Source organism: Stegodyphus dumicola, chromosome X1 (assembly GCF_044657685.1).
Source record: "Stegodyphus dumicola isolate Sdum_Otavi_A_Nest chromosome X1, ASM4465768v1".
NCBI classification, from domain to species: domain Eukaryota; kingdom Metazoa; phylum Arthropoda; class Arachnida; order Araneae; family Eresidae; genus Stegodyphus; species Stegodyphus dumicola.
The window spans coordinates 104,193,396-104,215,478 of record NC_140780.1 but is presented as its reverse complement, the minus strand read 5'-3'; the positions used below and the strand labels follow the sequence as shown (position 1 = coordinate 104,215,478).

The 22,083-nt window shown below is 32.0% G+C and overlaps 1 protein-coding gene across 3 annotated transcripts in view; it reads right to left on the bottom strand.

Annotated features, from left to right (window-relative positions):
* Positions 1-22,083, bottom strand: part of htt (huntingtin) — a 595,026-nt gene that overhangs the window by 348,151 nt on the left and 224,792 nt on the right. For all 3 annotated transcript variants that reach the window (XM_085807902.1, XM_085807903.1, XM_085807904.1), the window contains exon 21: positions 4,996-5,117. In XM_085807902.1, coding sequence (XP_085664028.1) covers positions 4,996-5,117 — 122 coding nt within the window. The remainder of the gene's footprint in view (positions 1-4,995; positions 5,118-22,083) is intronic.

Here is a 22,083-nt window from a genome sequence, read left to right as displayed (position 1 = left end):
CAACATGGTATAGGAACAGTGCTGCACAGAATCAACATTGGCATACAATTGACACAGCATACAGCAGACACGAGCATTCAATTGACACAGCATAACATGACCAGCAATTATAATTAGCAATGCACAAATTCAGGAAGGAAAGAATTTTATTAAATTATTGTAGGATTAACATTAGCACAATGACAAATACAGTGCTTGAATTTCTGTATTGATTCTGTATGTGGCAGCAAAGAGGCTGGCAGTGTCGATCCTGAGTTGCATTCCCTCTTTCAGCATTTACTGGCTCTATAGAGTTAACGAATAATTATTTTTTTGATGTTGCTACTCAAGTTACCCATTTAGGAAAATGAATTTTCTAAGCATCTGGAAGTAAACCTCTAATTCTGTTTCATTTTCTAAAAATCAGAAATGATTGATGTTGTTTTATACTATAGTTAAAAATAAGCGTTATACTTTATAGCACCCATGACCATACCTTAATATAATGCCAATGATGCTGTTATTGAAAATATAAGGTTTATTTATCATACTGAAACTCACTTAAAAAACTTTAATTGTAATTTTAATTCAAGCAATAGTATTAATTTAATTTGAGGTTCAACTTCTCCTAATACCTACAATGTAATTGCAAGATTTGATGATAAGAAAAAATTTTAAAATCATCATGAGCAATGTAGGGTACCAATGTATCATAAATTACTCATGTTACATGAACAACAGATTTATATATGGTCAAATAAATCTACTCCAACAATAACATAATTAAATAGCCTTTCTGAAGTTATCTAAGCTGAAAAACTATTAAGAAACTCCATAATTAATTTATCCTCTTTCTACTAATCACTCAGACTGTTCAAGTTGCAATAAATAAACAATCAAGTATGCAACTAAATTAAGAGAATATGATAAGTATTTGATTCGATAGATTATTAATCTTACAATATCACATTTGACACACTGCTCTAAATAAAAATAAGCCAAAACATTAAAATCATCTCTCCGATATGCACAGATCGCATGAGTCTGCGGTAAGTGTACATCTAAATCAGTAACACAGCCCCAGCTGTTCACATGATGCTTCAGTTAATAAAAACGATTAAAGGTTCAAAATGAGAGACATTTCAGCCAATAAGATGTGGACCGACCACATCTTACTGACACCATGAATGAGGAGCAATCTTATCTTGAATAAAACACCAGGGAAAGAGAATGTAGCTGAAATTACTTATAATTTCCACAATAAAAACAGGTTCAAAGTACCAGAGCTCCTAGTTCATCATTTTATATTGTTGATATGGGTATTCATGACCACAGTTTAATTAATAAGTCCATGCTCACAGTAGTTTAGCTGCTCATCATGAAAAATACATTTAAGTGAGTAATAATTACTAACAATGAATATAACCATCAACAAGGAACAACTGGATTAGTTGCACAGGCCGACTTTATAGCTTTATCACATGGATGGCCATACTGGGAAACATTTACTACAATATTCAATTTTGTCTGCATGCATAAAAGTAGGTGAAGTAATTTCTACAGTAAAAACAAAATCAATGGTAAACAAATATTAGCACATATTGTTTTTTATTGATTAGGATCTGTAGCCATCTTCTTTCTCTGTATTTTCATTAAATCTCATTAAGTATCCTTTTCTCAATTCTTTTAAACAAATGCTACTTTTATTACCTTTCGCTTTGGCCTCAGCAACTACTATGCAATTTGAATATTTGATTGACTGATTGCAATCACACTGGGTTATGCAGTATTTAAAATATATTCATGTAATCTATTAAAATTTTGTAAATATACTATGTCTAATTTAAAAATATATGAAAGATATTTAAAGAGTTCTATTGGCTACAGAAATTCATGACAAATAAGATATGCCATAATTAGGTTTGCAAAGTAATATAAGTACAAATGAGATTTTAAAAAGAAAACTTAAAATTAGTCAGTGCAAGGTTTCTTACAGATATTGTGTTATCAATGGAAACGAGTTTAAAATATGCTAAAATGCATTTTTTCTGCCAAAAACAACTCAGTGAAACATTTAAGAACTCTTTCAAAAAAAATTAAATAAAGAATGGGACATAAAAGTATTTTCAAGGACAAAGACTACCAGTCTGCACTGCAAGTGCAAGAAATTTTACTATATAGAATATCTAAGATGTAAATATAGTAAAATACTTTTAGTCATTTCTGCTAATAAAAGGTTAAGGTCATAATTGCAATATTCCCAAGAAAAACATAAAATATTCATAATTGGTTTGATCGTTGAAATGTACTTCCACATTAAAATGAGTGTAGAAATACTGATGTGATCCTAGTAAAGTAGCACACATAAGGAACATGATATTTTATGATAGAGATATGAAACATTTTTTGCGTTTGTTATTGTGTTACTTGCAAAGGACATATGCCATAGTCACATTTCTACTATAGTCACTTAAAATCACAAAAAATGGTTTCTTCTACCTTATTCATTGCAACATCAATATTTAATAACACATATGTAATTTTATTTATGTAAGTACAAGTTTAAATACATGGAAAGTCCAACTATCCAGCATTCAACTAACCAGAAAGTTCAAGTAATTGAAATATTTAAAAAATTAGAAAATTTTTCTCTATGAAACGTTAAGCAAATGGAAGTTTTGTAAAGATATCAGAAGCACCTATATGATCACAACTGTAAACAAAACCTTTCGATAAATAATGGTTAAGCATTTATTGCAAATAACAGTTACACATGACATCACAAAATTATCATTGTGGGTCTCTTAAAAAACGAGCTAAGCGCTAAGCAAATGGGCAGAGCATGCAGTCTCTACATCTTGGCAATGAGATGTTAGAAAGATACAGACAGTTCATAAATCACTGGATTATAAAATTGCCATCTTTTATAAATAAGACTTAATATACCTCATAAAATCACTTTATACCATATTTCCTGCTTTTAACTACAATATATCAAAAATAAATGATCTAGTGCAATCTTAACATAGGATGCAAGATAACACCATTTTAAAACAAATTCATGTAAATTTCATAGAAACATTCTTCATTTACTTTGCTTTTATATCTTTGTAGTAGAGTTTTACAGCTGTGATATACTAATAAAGAACAATAACCTTTTTAATGAATGCTAATCACCACTCTTGTAACAAGCAGAAAGGATATTGAAAATTAATGAGAACTCAAGCAATGACATTTTAGTAACTTGATGTCATTCTTAAACTTTGTTACATATTTATGAAACTTAAACAAATAAAATATCATAAAATCAAGTTTGAATATGCCATTGAAATTGTTTAACATCTGTAAATGCTATTTTCATTTTATTGTTATACTGCATGTATATTTAGAAATCTTCATGACATCCTGACATAAGTTACATTATATAAAAGAAATTTAATACAAATTATAATGAAATAATGCATCACAATTTGAAAGACATGATTCCTAATGATATAAAAAAGCAATTAGAAAAATAAAAATATACCAATTTTTAGCACTTAAAGTTTAAAAAATATGCACCATCAAACTTTTAAATTTTCAAAACAAGATCCTCACAGTGTAGAGCAAGCTGGTTAGTAGGTGGGATTTAGAAATAAAAGTAGGTGAAGCTAAAGTTAAAGTCCATACTTCTTTCTCAATAAAAAAAAAAAAAAAAAAGCTATGTTAAAAATAAAAAAGTTTAAACATATTTTTTATTCTAAATTAGCATTTTACGATAATTTAAATTTTTCTCAGTATTAACTTCTATGTGATAACTTAGTCAAGAGGTTCGGTTAAGGCATCTTACAGTTTTAAGGTATAAGAGCTAGAAGGTCAATAGAAACATTAGAAACGTGCGTCTGATTCAGAGACTTGTAATCCCAAATAGGGGAGAAGGAGTTGCTGCTTCTTTTAGCTTAACATTAATAGCATGTATTGGCTTCCTCTTTCAGAGGCCATAGCCTAGGTTTTACTTCAACGTAAATAATTTTAGATTAGCTGCTTAGCTTTAATGAAGAAGGATGCAAGATAACCACTGTTAAACGATAAAAATTTAGGACCTTCCCTAAACAGAACAGCATGCAGTAGAGTATTTACAAAATTAGGGTAATCTAGCATGAAGAAAAATGATCATTAATGGGTACAATTAGCGACTACTTGAAAATGCATAAACAATGGTGATGCAATGTAAAAAATTATAACAAGCTATTTCAGGTTTTTATAAGCTATACTCTGGATGATCTAACAACATAAAAAGTGATGTGTTCTTAAAACTATCATCTGAATGATTGGCATGAGTTAGGTGGGATTTCGAGAAACTTTTGTAGAATTCCATAATCGGATGACATGGTTTACTTCCATATGTTTATGGCTTATGAAAATACTTTGGCTTTTATGTCTGAAGTACCCCTTTTTTTTATTTTACTATTCAAGGCAGGCTTTTGATATTAAAGTGGATAAGAAATAACACAGTTTCAGACCAGAGATTTCTTCTTCCATTCATTTGACTTTTCTACATGAATTTCACTTTTATACACTCAACTATCCAGAATTTTCACTTATCTAGCATTTTTCGAAGCTTTCTGGGTAGTCGAGTTTTAATTAGTCAGGTATCATACTTCTACAAGAAACCAATTAGAAAGTGTTCCTTTCTCCAGCAAATTTGGGGTTTTGAGTCTTATGCTCTTTTTTTCTCTACCGAGTCCATCAGTGAAACAAATGCAGTTCACATTGCAAATGGAAATCGTTTACTATTGTGACTACACCTGACAATCTAATCTCAGATATTGTCTGTCAGTACAACAATGTATAATTGAGCTAGCCTTTTGATGCACTGCAGAGTTTTACAATAAATAATTTAGAATCTTGAATAAAAATAAAGGCAACTGATAGTTTTGAAAATTTAATTGAAGATTTAATTTTCATCATGATAGAAAAAAGGACAGTTTATAAAACATACAATAAAATGGTATTAACATATGATAGATGACTTACCTTGTAACTACCATAAGCTCCTCTTAGAATTTCATATAATTTCATGTACAAAGGAAAAGTATGAAACTGTCCTAAAGTTCCGCTTATTTTACTAGCTCGTTCTTTTTCAGTATCGGACTTGTCTAAAAATAAAAAATATTATTAACACTTTAAAGGAAGTATGAAATTATGTTTAGTTTTATTTCTGATATTCTATTGGATATGTACAGAAGTTATGCTTGTTTTCTAGGTGAAAATTCTGATCAAATTGTAGTGAATGATTGGAACATTTTACCAACAAAATTCAGAATGGCCCACATAAAGACACTAAATTTGTTGGAATAACTAATGCAGTTTATGGTTAAAAATGGCAAACAATAAACACCACATCAGACACTGGTTACTGTGCCTTATGTGGCAATGCTTGATACAGGTAATACTGCCGTGATAGCTTGCTGAACATTCTCAAGCATATGAAAAGAATGAAGTTGACATAACCATACCATTGCTCGTTTCAGAAATTCCAGAATGAAGGCATGGTCTATGCATCATTTATGTTCTGGACATGCATCAGTGGTTTTTAATGCAGATCTGGAGTACGGCATACAAAATAAACAGCATCCAAAACCACAAAAATCAGAAAAGTCACTAGTATACATATCAACAATTGTAAGATGATAGCATTAATGCGAGTTCATTATGAACTTCAATTTATAGCTGCTAAGTCAAATTTGAGTCCAGCAACAACGGAATACAGGATGAGCACCTGAGCGTTTTTTTATTTTCTATTACAATTCCTGGAATGAACTGTAATGGAACATGAGAAATGATTTGGTTTATTTGATTATGGCAGAACACTCAAGGGTTATCTGTCCAAGGGAGGATGCCTTTGTGGAGGACTTTTTAAGGGAAACTGGCTCATATACAAATTAAACATGGGGAAAACCATGAAAACACCCAAGTAGTTGTGGGATTTGAACCTCGCACCAAACTACCAGTGTTCAGCAATTTTACGGCTTGGGCACTGGTCATGAGAAATGAATTTCATATTTCAATGCCAAACATTCACGGACAACGTGCTAAGTCAGAATCTCTGCATCAATATTAAATGGAGCAACGCATCTTGAAAAATGTTTATTAAATATATGATGAAACATATGAACAACAATCTACCAAAAGGTAACAAAATTTTAAATGCTAAATTCCAACAGATAGAAATATGAAAGGTATTGGCAGCTAATTGGTCAGCACTTATCATGACATTATTTTTCATTATGATTACACTAAACATAGTGCTTTAAATATCTGGCAAAATTATTAGACCTTGGTTGCTATGTTTTAATCCATGCAATGCAGGATAAACCCTGATCTTGCCTAAACAAACCAACATCTCACTTGATTATTAAACAGCATGTTTGCTCTCAAGATCTTTGATAACATGAAGGATATAAAGATAGCATTAGAACTTTCAAATTTAAAAACAATAGTTATATCAATATGGAATAAAGATACTACAAGACATAGGGAGTAAGTTCATAAATACTGATGAAAATTATGCAAAATCACAGCTACTTTAATTATATGCTTTTCTTTTTACTAAAAATGAACAAAACTTAAAAACACACACAAACACACACAGATTTAACTTATTAATAAGAGCAAAAAAACAAAGTAGCTATTGATATGAGTTTTTATTTATTTATTTTCTTTGTGTGCTTTATTATCTGTAGAACGGAAATTCATATTCTTACATACATTTTCTGCTTTCCTAAAAAGCTAAATTCGATATAAACTATCTTATCTTTCCTCAGGTTTATGTATATTAAAAATTTGGTATCTTTTATGAGTTTTAGTTTTCTTTATATATTTGTGAATTCCCTCTCCCTCTATATTATATGCATGCTTATACACATTTGGATTACAGGACAAAAAGACGTTTTTTTTTCTTCTAATTTAGTGGCCTATGTGAGGAAAAGTTGCATTTTTTCAATGCTAATAAACTCTTTTGGCTACCATTTTGGCACTTAATTTCATATTTATTTAATTTCCAGCCTCAGTAATTGCATCCATAAATTATGAAATATGCTACACAGCTCTTAGCTAGTTTCTATTTTTTAAATAAAAACTACCTAGAACTCATTATGAGGAGGTGGCTGCATATTGAGTTTCAGGTTTTCTCTTTCTGACCACCAAAACAAGCACCATATATCATTAATAATGGCTCTTCTTAATTTTTATCACAAGGCACTACAAGTTTTTGCTCCTTCTTGCCTAGTCTTGCAGTGCAGGATAATGTTTGATGTATCTTTTTTAGTAAAAATCCTCCATATTCATTAAAACAGCACTGATGACTTAACTGAAACTCCAGCTCCATCACAAGCCTCAGCAATCTCTTTTAACTTCCTTCTCATTTGATTATATGGAGAATTTACTATTACTGTCTGCTTTCTTTCTTTTTCTCTTTTATTATTATTATTATTGCATTCTTTCTCTATTTTCCACTCTCAGGAATCAATTCAATGTCATCTGTGTCAGAAGCATTTGAAGAAAGATGGATACTTTCTTCAAAAGTACAGTGAAAAGACAAAAACCCACTCATGCTAATCCTACTTTCTTGCAACTGAACTGTTTGAATTCTTTCTTTCACCTTAACTTTAGGTGTGGCCTTTTCTGAAGAATTTTTGTAGTTTTCCAGTTAATTACTTCAATGCCCATTTTTGTTAATGTCATTGACAGGATAAAAATAAATTTTGGCTGCAGGCACATAAAAACACATGTGAAAAGTATTTGCATTAACACAAAAAAGTATAAATCCTCCATAAATGAAACAACTTTTTTGTATTAAGTTTAACATCCTTTTCAAGCATTTCATAACAATGCGGTATTTCCTATGAAATTTTCTCACATTATATAATATTTGTTGATCTGAAGCAATAAAACATGAACAGAATTTTATTCCCATAACACTTAAAATTTTCACATTAATGGTGAGTACATGACAGCCAAACTGGGTTCTTGTTTAAATTTTATCATGTATTCTTCCTCATTACATGAATACCACTTAATTATTGTTACATAAGTTGGTAGCCCATTTTCACTGAGAGATTGGGTGTCCCATATACTGATATAAAGGATTAAATCCCTTTGGAAGTATTCATGAAGATTACAAATTAAAACAATCTTTTGATTTTCAAAATATTATTAAAAGCAAGATAGAACACAGGAATTTTACACTTCTTTAGCAATACAGATTTAAGTCCTATCATACTGCTGTACTATATGAAGATATGTAGTGTTGATGATAGGTATAAGTGCGCAAGACACTTGGGCTGTACTATTAGTTATGGAAATGACATCCTATCATGTCACTGCATTACATTAAGGTGGTAAACACTTGCCTATGCAAGTCAAATGGCATTTTGAGAATACTTTAAAACACATGAAAATAAAAGTACACACTAAAAAAATTGTTGACAATAACATATTTAAAAGTTCATAACCTAATGATGCTATAAAAAATGTATCATTATATGGAACATCATCTGATATATAATTAGTGCATTGTGGGTCCTCATCTCATTTGGCCACACTGCAGCATTTCTATGCACAACTCTACCTGTGCCATGGGAGCTGTTTTGGTTTTGCCTTTCAGTATTTTTCCTGGGCTTTGATTGCTTACTGCTTTCATGTTTCAGTTTAAGCCATTTGCTGACACGTCACTGCTTTTTATTTATTTGGCAAAGTGTATCTTGGGCAGTGCATCTTGTCCTATAAGTGATATGCAAAATTTTGCCACACATTACATTTGATACAACTCTTAATGAGCCATGATTGTAAGTTTTAACATAGTTTTTTGGTTTTGCAGTAAGGAATGGTATTTTCAGCACATATATCTAATATACTGCCAGATGAGATTTGGTTTTTGCAGGGTATATTAGATATCAGGGAATAGTTGAATATGTAATGATGATGTTCACCTCTTTCTCTATATACACACTCTTGTTGGATGATATGTTTCTTGTGAAAAGGTATGCAGATAAGGGACTGAGTCCTGTCACATAAAGGTTAAGCAAAATATAGAAAGCAGAAGATCCCTTTTTGACTATTAGAGGGGTACAGCATATGTATCCTATATTTTTAATATATTTGATTCCATTATTGCTGCCATATTGCAGTACTGTGCTGTTAACAGATGCTTAAAATGCGATTCTGGCCACATTATGTTGATATGCACAACACTGGAGCTAAATGATGCTTCTCTGGTCAGTGGTGTGTTTGGCCAGTCTCATGATGCATGTATGCAGCAGATGTTGACTAACAATTCTAGGAGGATTGAAGTAGATTGTTCATTTTTTGCACAATTAAAGACTGATCTTTGAAACTGGAAATTGCCTGTATTGCTTGGCTGTCAGATTGAATTGTAATGTTTTCTATTTTTATTTCAATGCATGCACTATTGCAGACTTAATGATAATAATTAAGCTTGGAGAATAAGTACGGCTATCCTGCTTGAGGTGGTTTATCAAGGGGTAGATTATGTTTGGCATTTCATAGAACACACATCTACTTCCCACCTTGGTCTTTAGATTTTAAATGTTTATATTAAGTTACTAGATTAGTTACTTACCTTGGAATAGTCTAAGACTCTTTTATCATCTCAAAGTTGAAATTTATAGCTAAATGCTGTGCATCGGAAGCATGCCGTTCACAGTTTTCTCATTAGTGAGTTGCACTTCGAAATGCTGCCTGCAGTTCAAAATGCAAACCTTGCATCTTTGTAACTTTGTAACTTTAGCTAATATAAAATTGAAATACAGTGAAGAAAAACATTGCTACTGTTGATGTAGCCTGACAACCCTTTGTAATGTTAAAGAGGACCAGAAACTGAATGGTGGCCTGCAGTCTTTCCTTTCAGAGTGTCAGGATGCTTACCCAAGCCACCATGCCACAGTAAATCACTACTTTTGTTATAACAGTATCATACAAGACATGCTCAGATTTCGTGTACAGGATAAAACCAAGGAATTTTGCTTAAGACAATTTTAATATGCATGTTGTTGAGCTTTGTTGTGGGATAATGAGTAATCTTTTGGGTTGCTTCATATCCATTATTATTCTTGATTTCACATTTGAAATTCAGAGTTTCACTGATAACAGAGGCTGTTGACTATTAATACAGTTTCTTTGCTATCATTTTGCATAATACTCTTGTCCTCCCAATGACAATAAAAACAATGCCACTAGTCAATGTGACAAGCTTCACATACACTATGAAATAACCTGACTGTACATAATGTTCCACAGACTGGCACTGAAGTATTAACCCTGTGTGCAGGCTCTTACTTATTCCCTTTCTGTTATCTCATTGTTGCTTATAATAACGTTTTATCTTTCGCAGACATAGATGGTCATAAAATGAAACATACTTGCTAGACAGCCAATATTTTCCACTGTTCAAAGGTCCACAATCATCATGTTGAATCAAAGGCAGTTTTTAAGTCCATACACTTCTACAAGGAAGTTATGAAAACTGCTATTTTGATTTCGGGTAACTAGTCCTTTCTGTTGCATGCATCATAGATATTTGTGATTTAACACCAAACTGATTATGGATTATGACAGAGTTCTTTTTGATTATGTGACTTGTTCTGCTTGCAGTAGCTCCCTCCACAACTTTGTCAATGGCAGGCACTAGGCTGCCTAGTTGGAATAAATGGGGAGTTTGCTAGATCTCTATTTGACTTGCAGAAAATGATAATTTGTCCAACTGTAAAGCATTTTGAGAGTGTGTGAAGTTATAAATACTTGATTTACAACATAGTAAAAAGAAAGAGTTGGCTCTGAATGAGTATAATTACACAAACAGGTGATGGAGTATGAAGACACTTGGTGTCTAACAAAGATAAGTAGGGATATGTCCCGCACCCTCCACTACCTTAAACTCCCTCGAGTCCCAGGAGGCCTGCCTTGGAAATGCATTTGCTTCTCTGTGAAGTCACATGAACAAATAGGGACCTGGATGATGTTACATGAATGCATCAGCTTGCATGAATATATAAGTATTTGCTATCAGAATGCATTGACACCGGCTACCATGAAATACTACTACTATTAATAATAACAATTCTTAAATACATCAAATACTTGCAATGCAACAGAAGGTATGATCTGTCAAGTAAATAGATTAATACATTGGATCATGATTAGTTTACATGGATACATTAGTTATGTACTTGAGAGCTTGAATACACTAAGATACTTGAACACATTAAACCTTAATTAAGATTAATTAAGGCATAAAGCAGCAGCTTTTTTTATTACAGCAATGGACACAGTGATATCCACCAAAGGAAGGGATGATCCATGTACAACTTTTACGGAAAACTGGCCTATAGCCAAGTTACACATGGACAAAACAGTGAAAACATCCAAGAAACCAGCTCATTTGTCAGGATTAAACTACCAGCATTCAATGACTTTACTGTCATCCACTGTTACAGCAGTGGTATTGAGGTGGCTGATGGCAATTGCCTGTTTCTTTCAGCAACAGATGACAAATAATGGTCCTGAGAGATTGTTATCATGCTTTTTTAACTTCTACCTGATTGCCTGCATTTATCACCAGTGTTAAGAACATTTCCAGACTTTTCACATGATGCTTTTGGCTACTTTTGTATCTTTACAGACCTGTGCAAGTATCTCTCTAACTTCCATTCTTCCAATCATGCCATTTCCGACAATCCATCAAATGACTTCTCACTGACATGTTTCCCCATCCACATTCAAAAGCTTTGCTGTACTAAATGACTCCAATCATCCTTGAAATTAGTTATTTACAGCACCCCCTTGAAATTTTCCTCCAAAATAACATGTGCAAAGTTTTGCATATTTCTGGGTAGCGAAAGTGAACCCCATGTGACTATATATCACTGAACTTGAGCTAACAACTGGCTTTAATTGGACATAAAAAATTAACATAAAGCACTTTTTTATTTTATAAGGTATTTCTCCCTTCCTTCTTAGGGTGCCTTTGTTGTGTAAAGGTTCTGCACACTGGGCCAGTATTCCAGTGATCCGTGGTTTGATTCCCAGCAAAGGCGATTGCTTATTTTTCATCTTGCCTGCTTCCAAAAAATACCTGATGATTCCACAATTTAACAAAGTACAGTTTTTTCCACCAGCAGATTAAAAACAACATAAAAAACAATGTCACTCAAGACACCACATGAAAAACAGTAAGAACAACTTTGCTGGATACTGGTTTACACGATGGCTGGGTGCCAGTGTTCAGTGCCAAGAAGAATATGATTGGTGCCTGCCACCTGGACCCTAGCACCCAGGTGGTTTATATAGCTACGTAAGCTTATAAATAATAACTTAAATTTGATAAAATTGATAATTAATATTGAGATGTAGAATATTTAAATACCAATTTTGAAGAAACTGGTGTAAAGTGAAATTTTTAGAAATCTAATTTTTCAGCAATTTTGCACATTAAATTTGCTTGATAAAATGGAGCTTTCCATATATAGGCAATCTAAATTTCCAAAAATTAAAACTTTCATTCTACTGTAATATACATACATATGTACTAACTTTTTAGAGCATTCACCCTTTTCCCAAGCCTTTATTACTACCACTCACCATTTATTAATTATTGCAAACTAAAGTTTAATAAATTAATTTACCAATCACATCTTGTAACAGCTATAATCGACTAGTGAAAACTTAATGATTAGTAATCATTTTATTAACAAAAATATTAAACTTGAACATAATATTTTATATTTCATCTTGTTCACATTAAGGCACCTATTATTATTATACCCTACCCTATATGCAAGTTAATTAATTAAATAATTAACTTACATTTGGAGGGGCATTGAATTATCCGTACCACTTATAAAATGGGCTACAATATACCACTCTGCTGCAGGTTTTCTCTAATTCAAATTGGGTCAGGTTTGCATCCTTCATTTTTTTAAATCTGTTGTTGTTATTGTAACATAGCTCACTTGTCTGATATAAAATCCATGAATTTTATAGTGGCCAAAAGTGCAAGGTTGCACCTTGTCTTTGGCTTAAACCTTAGGTACACTGCTCAAAAAAAAAAAAAAAAAAGGGGGGGGGGACAGTCCTATATTCCCGATCTACTGGGCCGATTGACAAAATTCAAATTGCGTTCTTCATGTCTCGAAAGCGCGACTTAGGACATATATTAGATTTATTTATAGCACTATTCTAACATAGGTATTTTGACACAAAATCGGACTTTTTCTGAAATAACATACCAATTTTTTTACATATTTCGATTCTACGACTCAAATTACGCCTAAATATGAAATTTTGTAAAATTTGGAGCGAAATTTACGGAGAAATTAACAAATTTATGTTGGCACTTTTTTGTCAGTTTGTGCCAAGAATACTTTACTTGGCGAACTTCTTAATATATGGCAACCTAGTTGTCCTTTCCCGTGAGAGGAAAAAAAGTCACCATCGTTCCTTTTTTCCAAATAATATTCTTTATATTATATTTTTAATTATAACTTATTATTTTAAGTAATTTTTGGTTTTTCGAATTTCATTTTAATTGCTTAAGTTGCATGTTTTTCTTTCTTTCTTTCTTTCTTTCTTTCTTTTTTTTTTTTTTTTGAATAACTGTTTTAAAAATTCCTATTTACATATTCGAACTGCATAAATAAAGGTGCAGCGTTTATTTATTTATTTTTTTTCCAAATAGTTTTCTTTATATATATTTTTCGTCATAGTTATTATTTTAGGTCATTTTAAAATTTTTATACGTTTATTTTAATTGTTTGTGTTGCATTGTCTCTTCAGATAATTGTTTTAAAATTTTCTATTTATTCCTTCGAACTGAACATTTTAAATATATTTATTAATATCAATTTTCCAGAATTTGATTTTATTTATTTGAACTGCTTTTCTTTCGGAAGAATACTTTGTAACCCAGACTACGATGCGTTTGAAAACTGCATACTATATTAAAAGAGAAAATACAGTAAAGCACAGTTTTACACACCTTTCAATGTTCCGTTCAGAAAAAATATATATAAATAAGAGAGATGTATAACCGATATTTTAACTTAGGATGACTTGCATACACTGCTTTAAACAGCTTTATCATTGTGTCCATTGCTTCACATAATTTTATCCTACATTTGGTTTCTTAAAATGTTATTCATATTTTAGTCAAATATTTTATTTTTGAAATCGCAAGAATCAAATATCATAAGATTGAAAAGTTTTAAATTAAAAAAAATATGAATACTAAATTTTACGAAAAAATTTATTTTTCTTCTCTTTTTCTTTAAGCATTCTGAAAGTATATTGAAAAGTATCCAACTTTTCAAAATATTTTGGTATTTCTGACAATCATTTTAAATAAAGTTATTGCCTTCCATTTCATAAAGGCCCACAAACGGCCGAGTGGTAAAGTTGCTGAACACTGGTAGTTCACTCCGGGGTTCGAACCCCAGTAAACGGGCTGGTTGCATGGGCGTTTTCGTGGATTTTCTCATGTGTACTGCGTATGACAGCTGGTTTCCCTTAGAAAGTTCTGCCTAAGGGGAGGGATGCCTTCCTGGAGGACTTTCTAAGGGAAACTGGCTCGCATACACGTTACACATGGGGAAAACCACGAAAACGCCCATACAGCCAGCCCGTTCGCGGGATTCGAACCTCGGACCGAACTACCAGTGTTCAGCGACTTTACCGCTCGGCCGCTGTTTCATCAGGAAGGAAAAAAAAAAACATCTTTAAGTGACATCCACATACATCACTGAATAAACTCCTGAATCTTCAAATAATTTGACTGAGGAAATCATGGGATTCACCATTTATGATACGATATGATGTTCTATAACGTAAATTACACAACCATATAGTTTAAAACCAGTCGCTCTTCACTTTAATCTGCAATGAAATCGTTTTGTCTTTTCTGTTAACACAAGCTCAATTGATGGTATTTGCTGGTGTACACGTCCAAGTGTTTTCTCTTTGAACACCTAAATTCTTTGAAGTATCCTGAAAGTATATTCGAAAGCGTCCAACTTTTCGAACATCTTGGTACGTCTGACAGCCAAATTTCCCTGCAAATTTTTGCTTACTTTTCTCCCTAATTTTCTTCTTTCCTTCTACAGTTATTTTCAGTGCTCACACAAGAAAATTAAGATTTTTCGACTGCTAGACTTCCATACATTTTGCATTCTTGTCAATTTTTTAAAATATCAATTATATGAATTGCATTTCAGCTAAAGACAGCTTTTCATTTTCTAATCATTTTAGCTATAAATAAAGTTTAAAGCGAAGTCCAAAGGATAAATATTTTAATTAAAAGATTTTTGCTAAATGACAAAGAAATAAAACAGTCCAGCAGGGTTTATTCTGTACCACAGAGTAACCCGATTCTTATATCGGCTGAAACAATCTAAATCATACTAAAGATCATGTTTTTTTTTATACAGTCAATAACGTGAGAGAAAAATTAGCTTCTTAAAACATTCTTTCTAAGAGGATTAATATAAAAGATTATATTTATATATATATTTTTAAAGATGGGACTTGAACCAAACTGTCAAACTTTTAAAGTTTAATTTACATGGTGGTTATAATTAAAGTTTCAATTTGAAATGGTCATAAAAGGAAAACTACTGGACCAAATGTTATCAAACTTGGGAATCGTGTAAAGGAGGTCATGGGAATTTATTTTCCGCGAAAAAAAAAGAGTTCAAAAACACACCATCAGGGGAAAAAGGGCGCTGTATACAATATTGTTAAATGAAATAAGACACGAAAACATCTGTTAAAAATGTGGTTAATATTTTCCGAAACGTGTTACAAAGCATGTTCAATGTAGCGTCCAGCATTTTCCGAAAGCAAGTTAAATCATGTTACTGCATTCTCAACAGCAGCTCTTAGCATATCAGGTTTGGTTTTGGTTTGGTTTATCAGATTACGTCAAAGCACTCGAGGGCTATCTGCCTTAAAGGAGGGATGCCTTCGTGGAGGACTTTTTAAGGGAAACTGACTCGTATACACGTTACACATAGCATATCAGGAGGAATGTTATCAGTGTATCACATTTTTCATTTCTGCCAAATTGATTAGATTATCACCATAAACAGTGCTTTGAGATAACCTCATAGACAAAAGTCACAGAGGTTGAGGTCTGGTGGGAAGAGGGGAAGTGTTGGCCTATAAGACGTTCATTCGTGAAATGTTGCCTAAGTAACTATGCGACACTCTTGAGGTGGTGCCCAGCCCTGCATAAAAATCGTAGTATCTAAAATGCCACGTTACTGCAGTTCATGTATCACGAAACATTTTAATATTGGCTCTAAGTGAGCTGAAATCGCAGTAGTCCAGCTGTCGACTGCCCTTCAGAAAAAAATGGTTCAGTTATAAAACTAGCTGTCATTCAACAGTAAATGGTGTGAAATGACTGTTATGCAATCGAATGCAGTAGGAGAATGCAATGGAACTAGATAGATAACATGAGAGATTTCTTTGGCCCAAATCGATTAAAAGCGTTTTGAATCAGTATCTTCATGTTTTAGTGCCGAATTCAGGCTTAAAAAATTACAAATTAGCGATCTGTAAGAAAACGATTTCCAGATTGTACGCACTTGTGAGAGTGATTTGCGATCTCACATTTTCTAATCGCTAATTCGTGGTTTTCACGGACGAAATTCTCACTTACAGGGATGGCGCACTCGACATTTTTCGCGGAAAATAAATTCCCATGACCTCCTTTACACGATTTCCAAGTTTGATAACATTTGATGCAGTAGTTTTCCTTTTATGACCGTTTCAATGTGGAACTTTAATTATAACCACTCTGTATATTATTAAATTTTAATTTGAAGCTATGCGTTGTATGTGTACCATGCGTAAAATTTTCGCTTTTATAGAAAAATAAAAAATCGAAGCAAATATACTTAGTATAATGGACCAAAACTGAAAACATTTCCCCTCCCTCCGAAAATAAAATATTGAAATTTCGAACTTGAATTTACTGGGTTATCGAAATATTTAATTTGACTATCTTCTAAGTCCTAGTTCCGACAACAATTCCGAATTACTTAAGCTGAAGTAAAAGATTTAGTATATATTCACTATATCTTAATAAAGTAATCAGAGTGTAATAAAAATAGATTATAGAATTTACGCTGATGTAACTTTTTGTCTGACTGCACAACATGTAATGGAAGAGAAGGTTTGTAGAGATCTGTTTTTGACATGCCTCTAAAAGTAGATGTCATATTAATTTTGTCTCTTCAATGTCAAAAAACTTTCCTTTGAGAGGCAACTTTAGTTTTTGGGAAAGAAAAAAAATCACAAGAAGACAAATTTGAAGAACATGCAGGACGATGGAGTACACATACTTATTTTTGGAACACAAGCGGTTCTCTGATTGGTTATCGAATAATGAAAAGATGCATTGTCATGCAATACAAAACATTTGGAATACATTTTCTGACTGAATAACGTAAGATTAAAAGTCATCTGCTTAATTCACAGCCATTTACAAGTCAACTACTCGGGCAATTGCAGAATAGTTTTGATCCTGAGCTTGTAAGACAAACCTAATATCACTGGATTTAAACACTTCTTTAATCTTCCGAGAACATTCCTTCTTTAGCTCATCTTCCAAGAATATTAAGTGAATACAATTATTGCCAATGAAATTGAATATTCATTTGCACTACGGCTTGGTAGTTTACTAATGAGTTAACAAAACTTAAATTCTGATTTTTGTGTCTAAGAATACAACAATATTTTAAATATTTACAAATAAAATATTAAATTGGAGATTTAATTGAAGCCTCATCAGATGCCTAGCATTTGAAAAAAAAAAAAAAAAGATTGTTAAATACTAATTGTTTGCTGCTCAGTCTAACCCAGGCTGCATGGTTGGTTTTCGTAGTATTTTAGGTTCTCTTTACAAAGATTCTCTATGAAAGCATCTTAATCAAATAGCTCCCACGTTCTTTCTTAAATAACCAACTAACCTAGTTTAAGTGCGATTTCCAGGTGAAGTTACTAGTAAAATCCGAATACTCATTAAAAATCATGTAGCTAGCCAATCGGGAGTAACATGAAAGATACGGCGCCAATAATTGAAATGTTGTTACGGTACGCTGTTTCTTAACTTAGATGGTCATTCCTTAATTAAATAGCCCATCAACGGTCGAGCGGTAAAGACGCTGAACTCTGGTAGTTCAGTCCAAGGTTCGAATCCCGCGAACGGGCTGGCCGCATGGGCGGTTTTCCCCCATGTGTAACGTGTATACGAGCCAGTTTCCCTTAGAAAGTCCTCCACGAAGGCATCCCTCCCTTTAGGCAGATAGCCCTCATGTGCTTTGCCATAATTAAATAATCCAATCCAATCCTTAATTAAATATAATTGATTTGTAAATTCTACTAGAACTGACGGTAAGAATTGAAGTGGAAATAAGTAATATGGTGTGCAATCTTGATTAATATAAAATTAAAAATATTTGCATAGAAAAATTTTTGCATTCAGACAGAAAGTTTTTTGAAATATTTGCAATTACTTTATAAGAAGGATTTATTAATAACCGTAATAATTACTTATTATATTACTGATGATTAGGATTCAGTTCTTGACAATTACATTCTAAATTAGAATTTTAAGGATATAATGAAAATACGCTACGCACAAAAATACATTTTAGGAAAAAAATGAGTTGATTTTTTATGTTTTAAAACTTCTTAAATTCATTTAGTAAACATCGTATCCTCGTTGTTTATTGAATCCAGAATGTTCGTGTCGTTTATATAATTATTCTTACTTGTCCACAGAATCTGCTGACTTATCCAGCCATTAAGTAGCTGCAGATCATTTTTACATAACCATTGAACTTCCATTAATTCAGTCTCTAGAGGGTTGTATGTTTATATCATAATTTGACTTTTATAAAAAATGATTATTCTAAATATTATGTTTCTATAAAAATATACTATAAAAATTTTTCTATAAAAATTTTTCTATGCAAATATTTTTAATTTTATATTAATCAAGATTACACACCATATTACTTATTTCCATTTCAATTCTTACCGTCAGTTCTAGTAGAATTTAAAAATATGGATAATAGTATCAGCCGCTTCAAAAACAACAGTTTGTTTAGAAATAAATTATGCAGTTAATGTCATAAAATTCAAATAAATATCAAACAAAAATTCTCAGTTTTAGACAATTTGATTTAAACGAAATAAAGTAGCAGATGATAAAATGCCGAAGGTAAAAATTTACTCTTACAAAAACTTACTCTTAAATATTTAAAAAAAAAAAAAAGATACGAGGGAAATTTAAAAAAAATAGTTAAAAATTTGAATAATATCATCTATAATTTAAAAAAATAGCCTTTCATATAGTATTAATAAATATTTATTACACATCATTGAGGGAAAAAATGTCATATAATTAATTCTCCGTAAAATTTTACTTGAAGTTTAAGGTTAAAAATAGCTGTGGCAATTCAGTGTAACAAAATTCCATAGACCACATTTGGCGTTATTATCGCTCAAAAAAAAGGTGCCAAATTTCAAAACGCGAAATTATGTAAATTCGTGTATATCTTAGAAAATTTTGAATAAAAATGTCTAATTTTTTGCAGATATGCTTAAAAATACACTTAGTTTAAGATGATGGTAAAAATTTTATAGGTTATAATTCAAAATTTTTTTCGAAAAATCTATAGAAATTATTTAAAAATAGAAATTTAAAAAATAAAACACAAAAAATGGGTAAATTTTATTTGGAATGAACCAAAATTTCGAAATGTGAGAGAAAAAATCAAAAAGTTTAATAAAAAAAGAGATATTAATAAATATTTGCCAAATTCAATTAACATTGAGAAGCTAAAATTTTGGGAGCTAATATTTTAAAAACTATTCGTACGATTTTTACAAAACTTGGTATTCTGGCATAATTTGAGTCGTAGAATCGAAATATGTAAAAAAATTGGTATGTTATTTCAGAAAAAGTCCGATTTTGTGTCAAAATACCTATGTTAGAATAGTGCTATATATAAATCTAATATATATCCTAAGTCTCGCTTTCGAGACATGAAAAACGCAGTTTGAATTTTGTCAATCGGCCCAGTAGAATGGGAGATATAGCACTGTCCCATTTTTTTTTTGAGCAGTGTACCTTATAGGCCGAAGCATTTTCCCTAGTGATATCCAAGTTTTGAAGAATACTCTAGGAGGTGATCCCAGAGTCTCTTATGCCTCTTCCCCTTTCCCCAGCCTCTTAGAAGGATTTTCATCTCAACAGTATTTTAAGTGCCTCCATGCCACTGAGACACTATGCCTTCTCCGGGATTCGAACCTAAGCCCAACCTGGGATTGGTGGCATGGAAGCTAGACATGACTATGGCAGGTGTTCATTGTTCTACCATTAGAATGACTGAATGGAGATGCTAAACACAAACTAAAAAATTAACACTAATCAAGCATTGCATGAATTGGGTTTGAGTACATTCCTATTTTTGTAGTGGTTTGGATTGAATTCTTTAGACTAAGGTAATGGGCACAACACACTTTTCTCCATAATTTTCTGGTAATGTGCACAACACACTTTTCTCGATAATTTTCTGGTAATGTGCACAACACACTTTTCTCGATAATTTTCTCCAAAAAATTACCTCTAAAATTGAGGTGCATCTTATACTAGTAGTCACTTAGTAGTCATTTGAAAATTCTGTGAAAGAGAAATTGAGACAGGGAAAATAGAGAGCTTGCTGTTATTCTGGGAGGACTTACTTCACAATTGCAACCTCTTGAGTCTCAATAAACCATTTAAAGTATAAATGAGAGAGGAATCAAACAAATGGATGATGGATGAAACCCAACATGAATTCTTTAAAACGGCTTACAATCAAACCAGTGTGTCAATGCATAAAACAGTTGTGGTCTAGAGTGAGAGAAGATACTATTGTTAAATCTTTCAAGAACTGCGGCATTAGTAGAGCTCTTGATGGCAGTGAAAACCATTTTATATATGAAGAGGACAACAATAAAGAGGAAGAAGAAAGTTCAGATAATGATTTTCAAGGATTTTAAAGGTCAGTCTGGTTTTACAAGCTAAGAATTTTTGTTTTAGTCTGGTTTTGCAATCTAATAATATTAACGGTAAAAATGTTATTTTTTGAAAAAAAAATTTGCTTAAAAATTAAGGTCATAGTCCATAAAATACGATATAAAAAGAATAAAAAAATTTTTATTACATAAATGTTTAAATCTATCTCTATACAACACTGAAAATAGTCTTCACTTTCACATTTTCATACCCATTAACTAAAAATAAAAAATACACAAAAAGCAAGGAGCACAGTAATATGGAACCCTGCACTGAAATAGCTTGAATTTGATCGATATATAAGTGAATAATATATAAAGTTTGGTAGATCAATAACTTTATTGAGTCAATTTATGTGTGTGATTATGGCAAAGCCTCGAGGGCTATCTGCCAAAGGAGAAGGATGCCTTTGTGGAGGACTTTCTAAAGGAAACTGGCTTCTATACATGTTACACATGGGGAAAACCATGAAAACGCCCATGCAGCCAGCCCATCAATTTATGACTCAATGCTTTATGAGATAATGTCAATCACCGTTCTGCATTGCCTTACAAGTTACTTGGAATGGACCATTTAATTTCTGCAAAGCTTAATAGGGCTATATAACCATGATATATCCATAATTTGATCAACAGAGAAGGATCTTCACATAAATGCAAATGATAGCTGCAGTTAAAGAATATAATTTACATGAATCATTAAAATTAAAGGATAATTTGAGGAAATATGTTTCAATTATTTATGCAAATTATTTGTAACTCAATCTCAAACTGGGCTTTCTCACGTATGAGTTAAGCAAATTAGGCAACATATGCTGCGTAATGGATGCATACTAGAAGCATACTAGAATTCAGGTGTGTAGCATTGTTTGATGTTAACATGCTTTTTATGATCACTGCTAATTAGTTGTGAATCAATTAGTTGTGAATCAAAGGCATCACTAAAGTGAATGACAAAAGTGGTACTTAATTGGCAGCCTA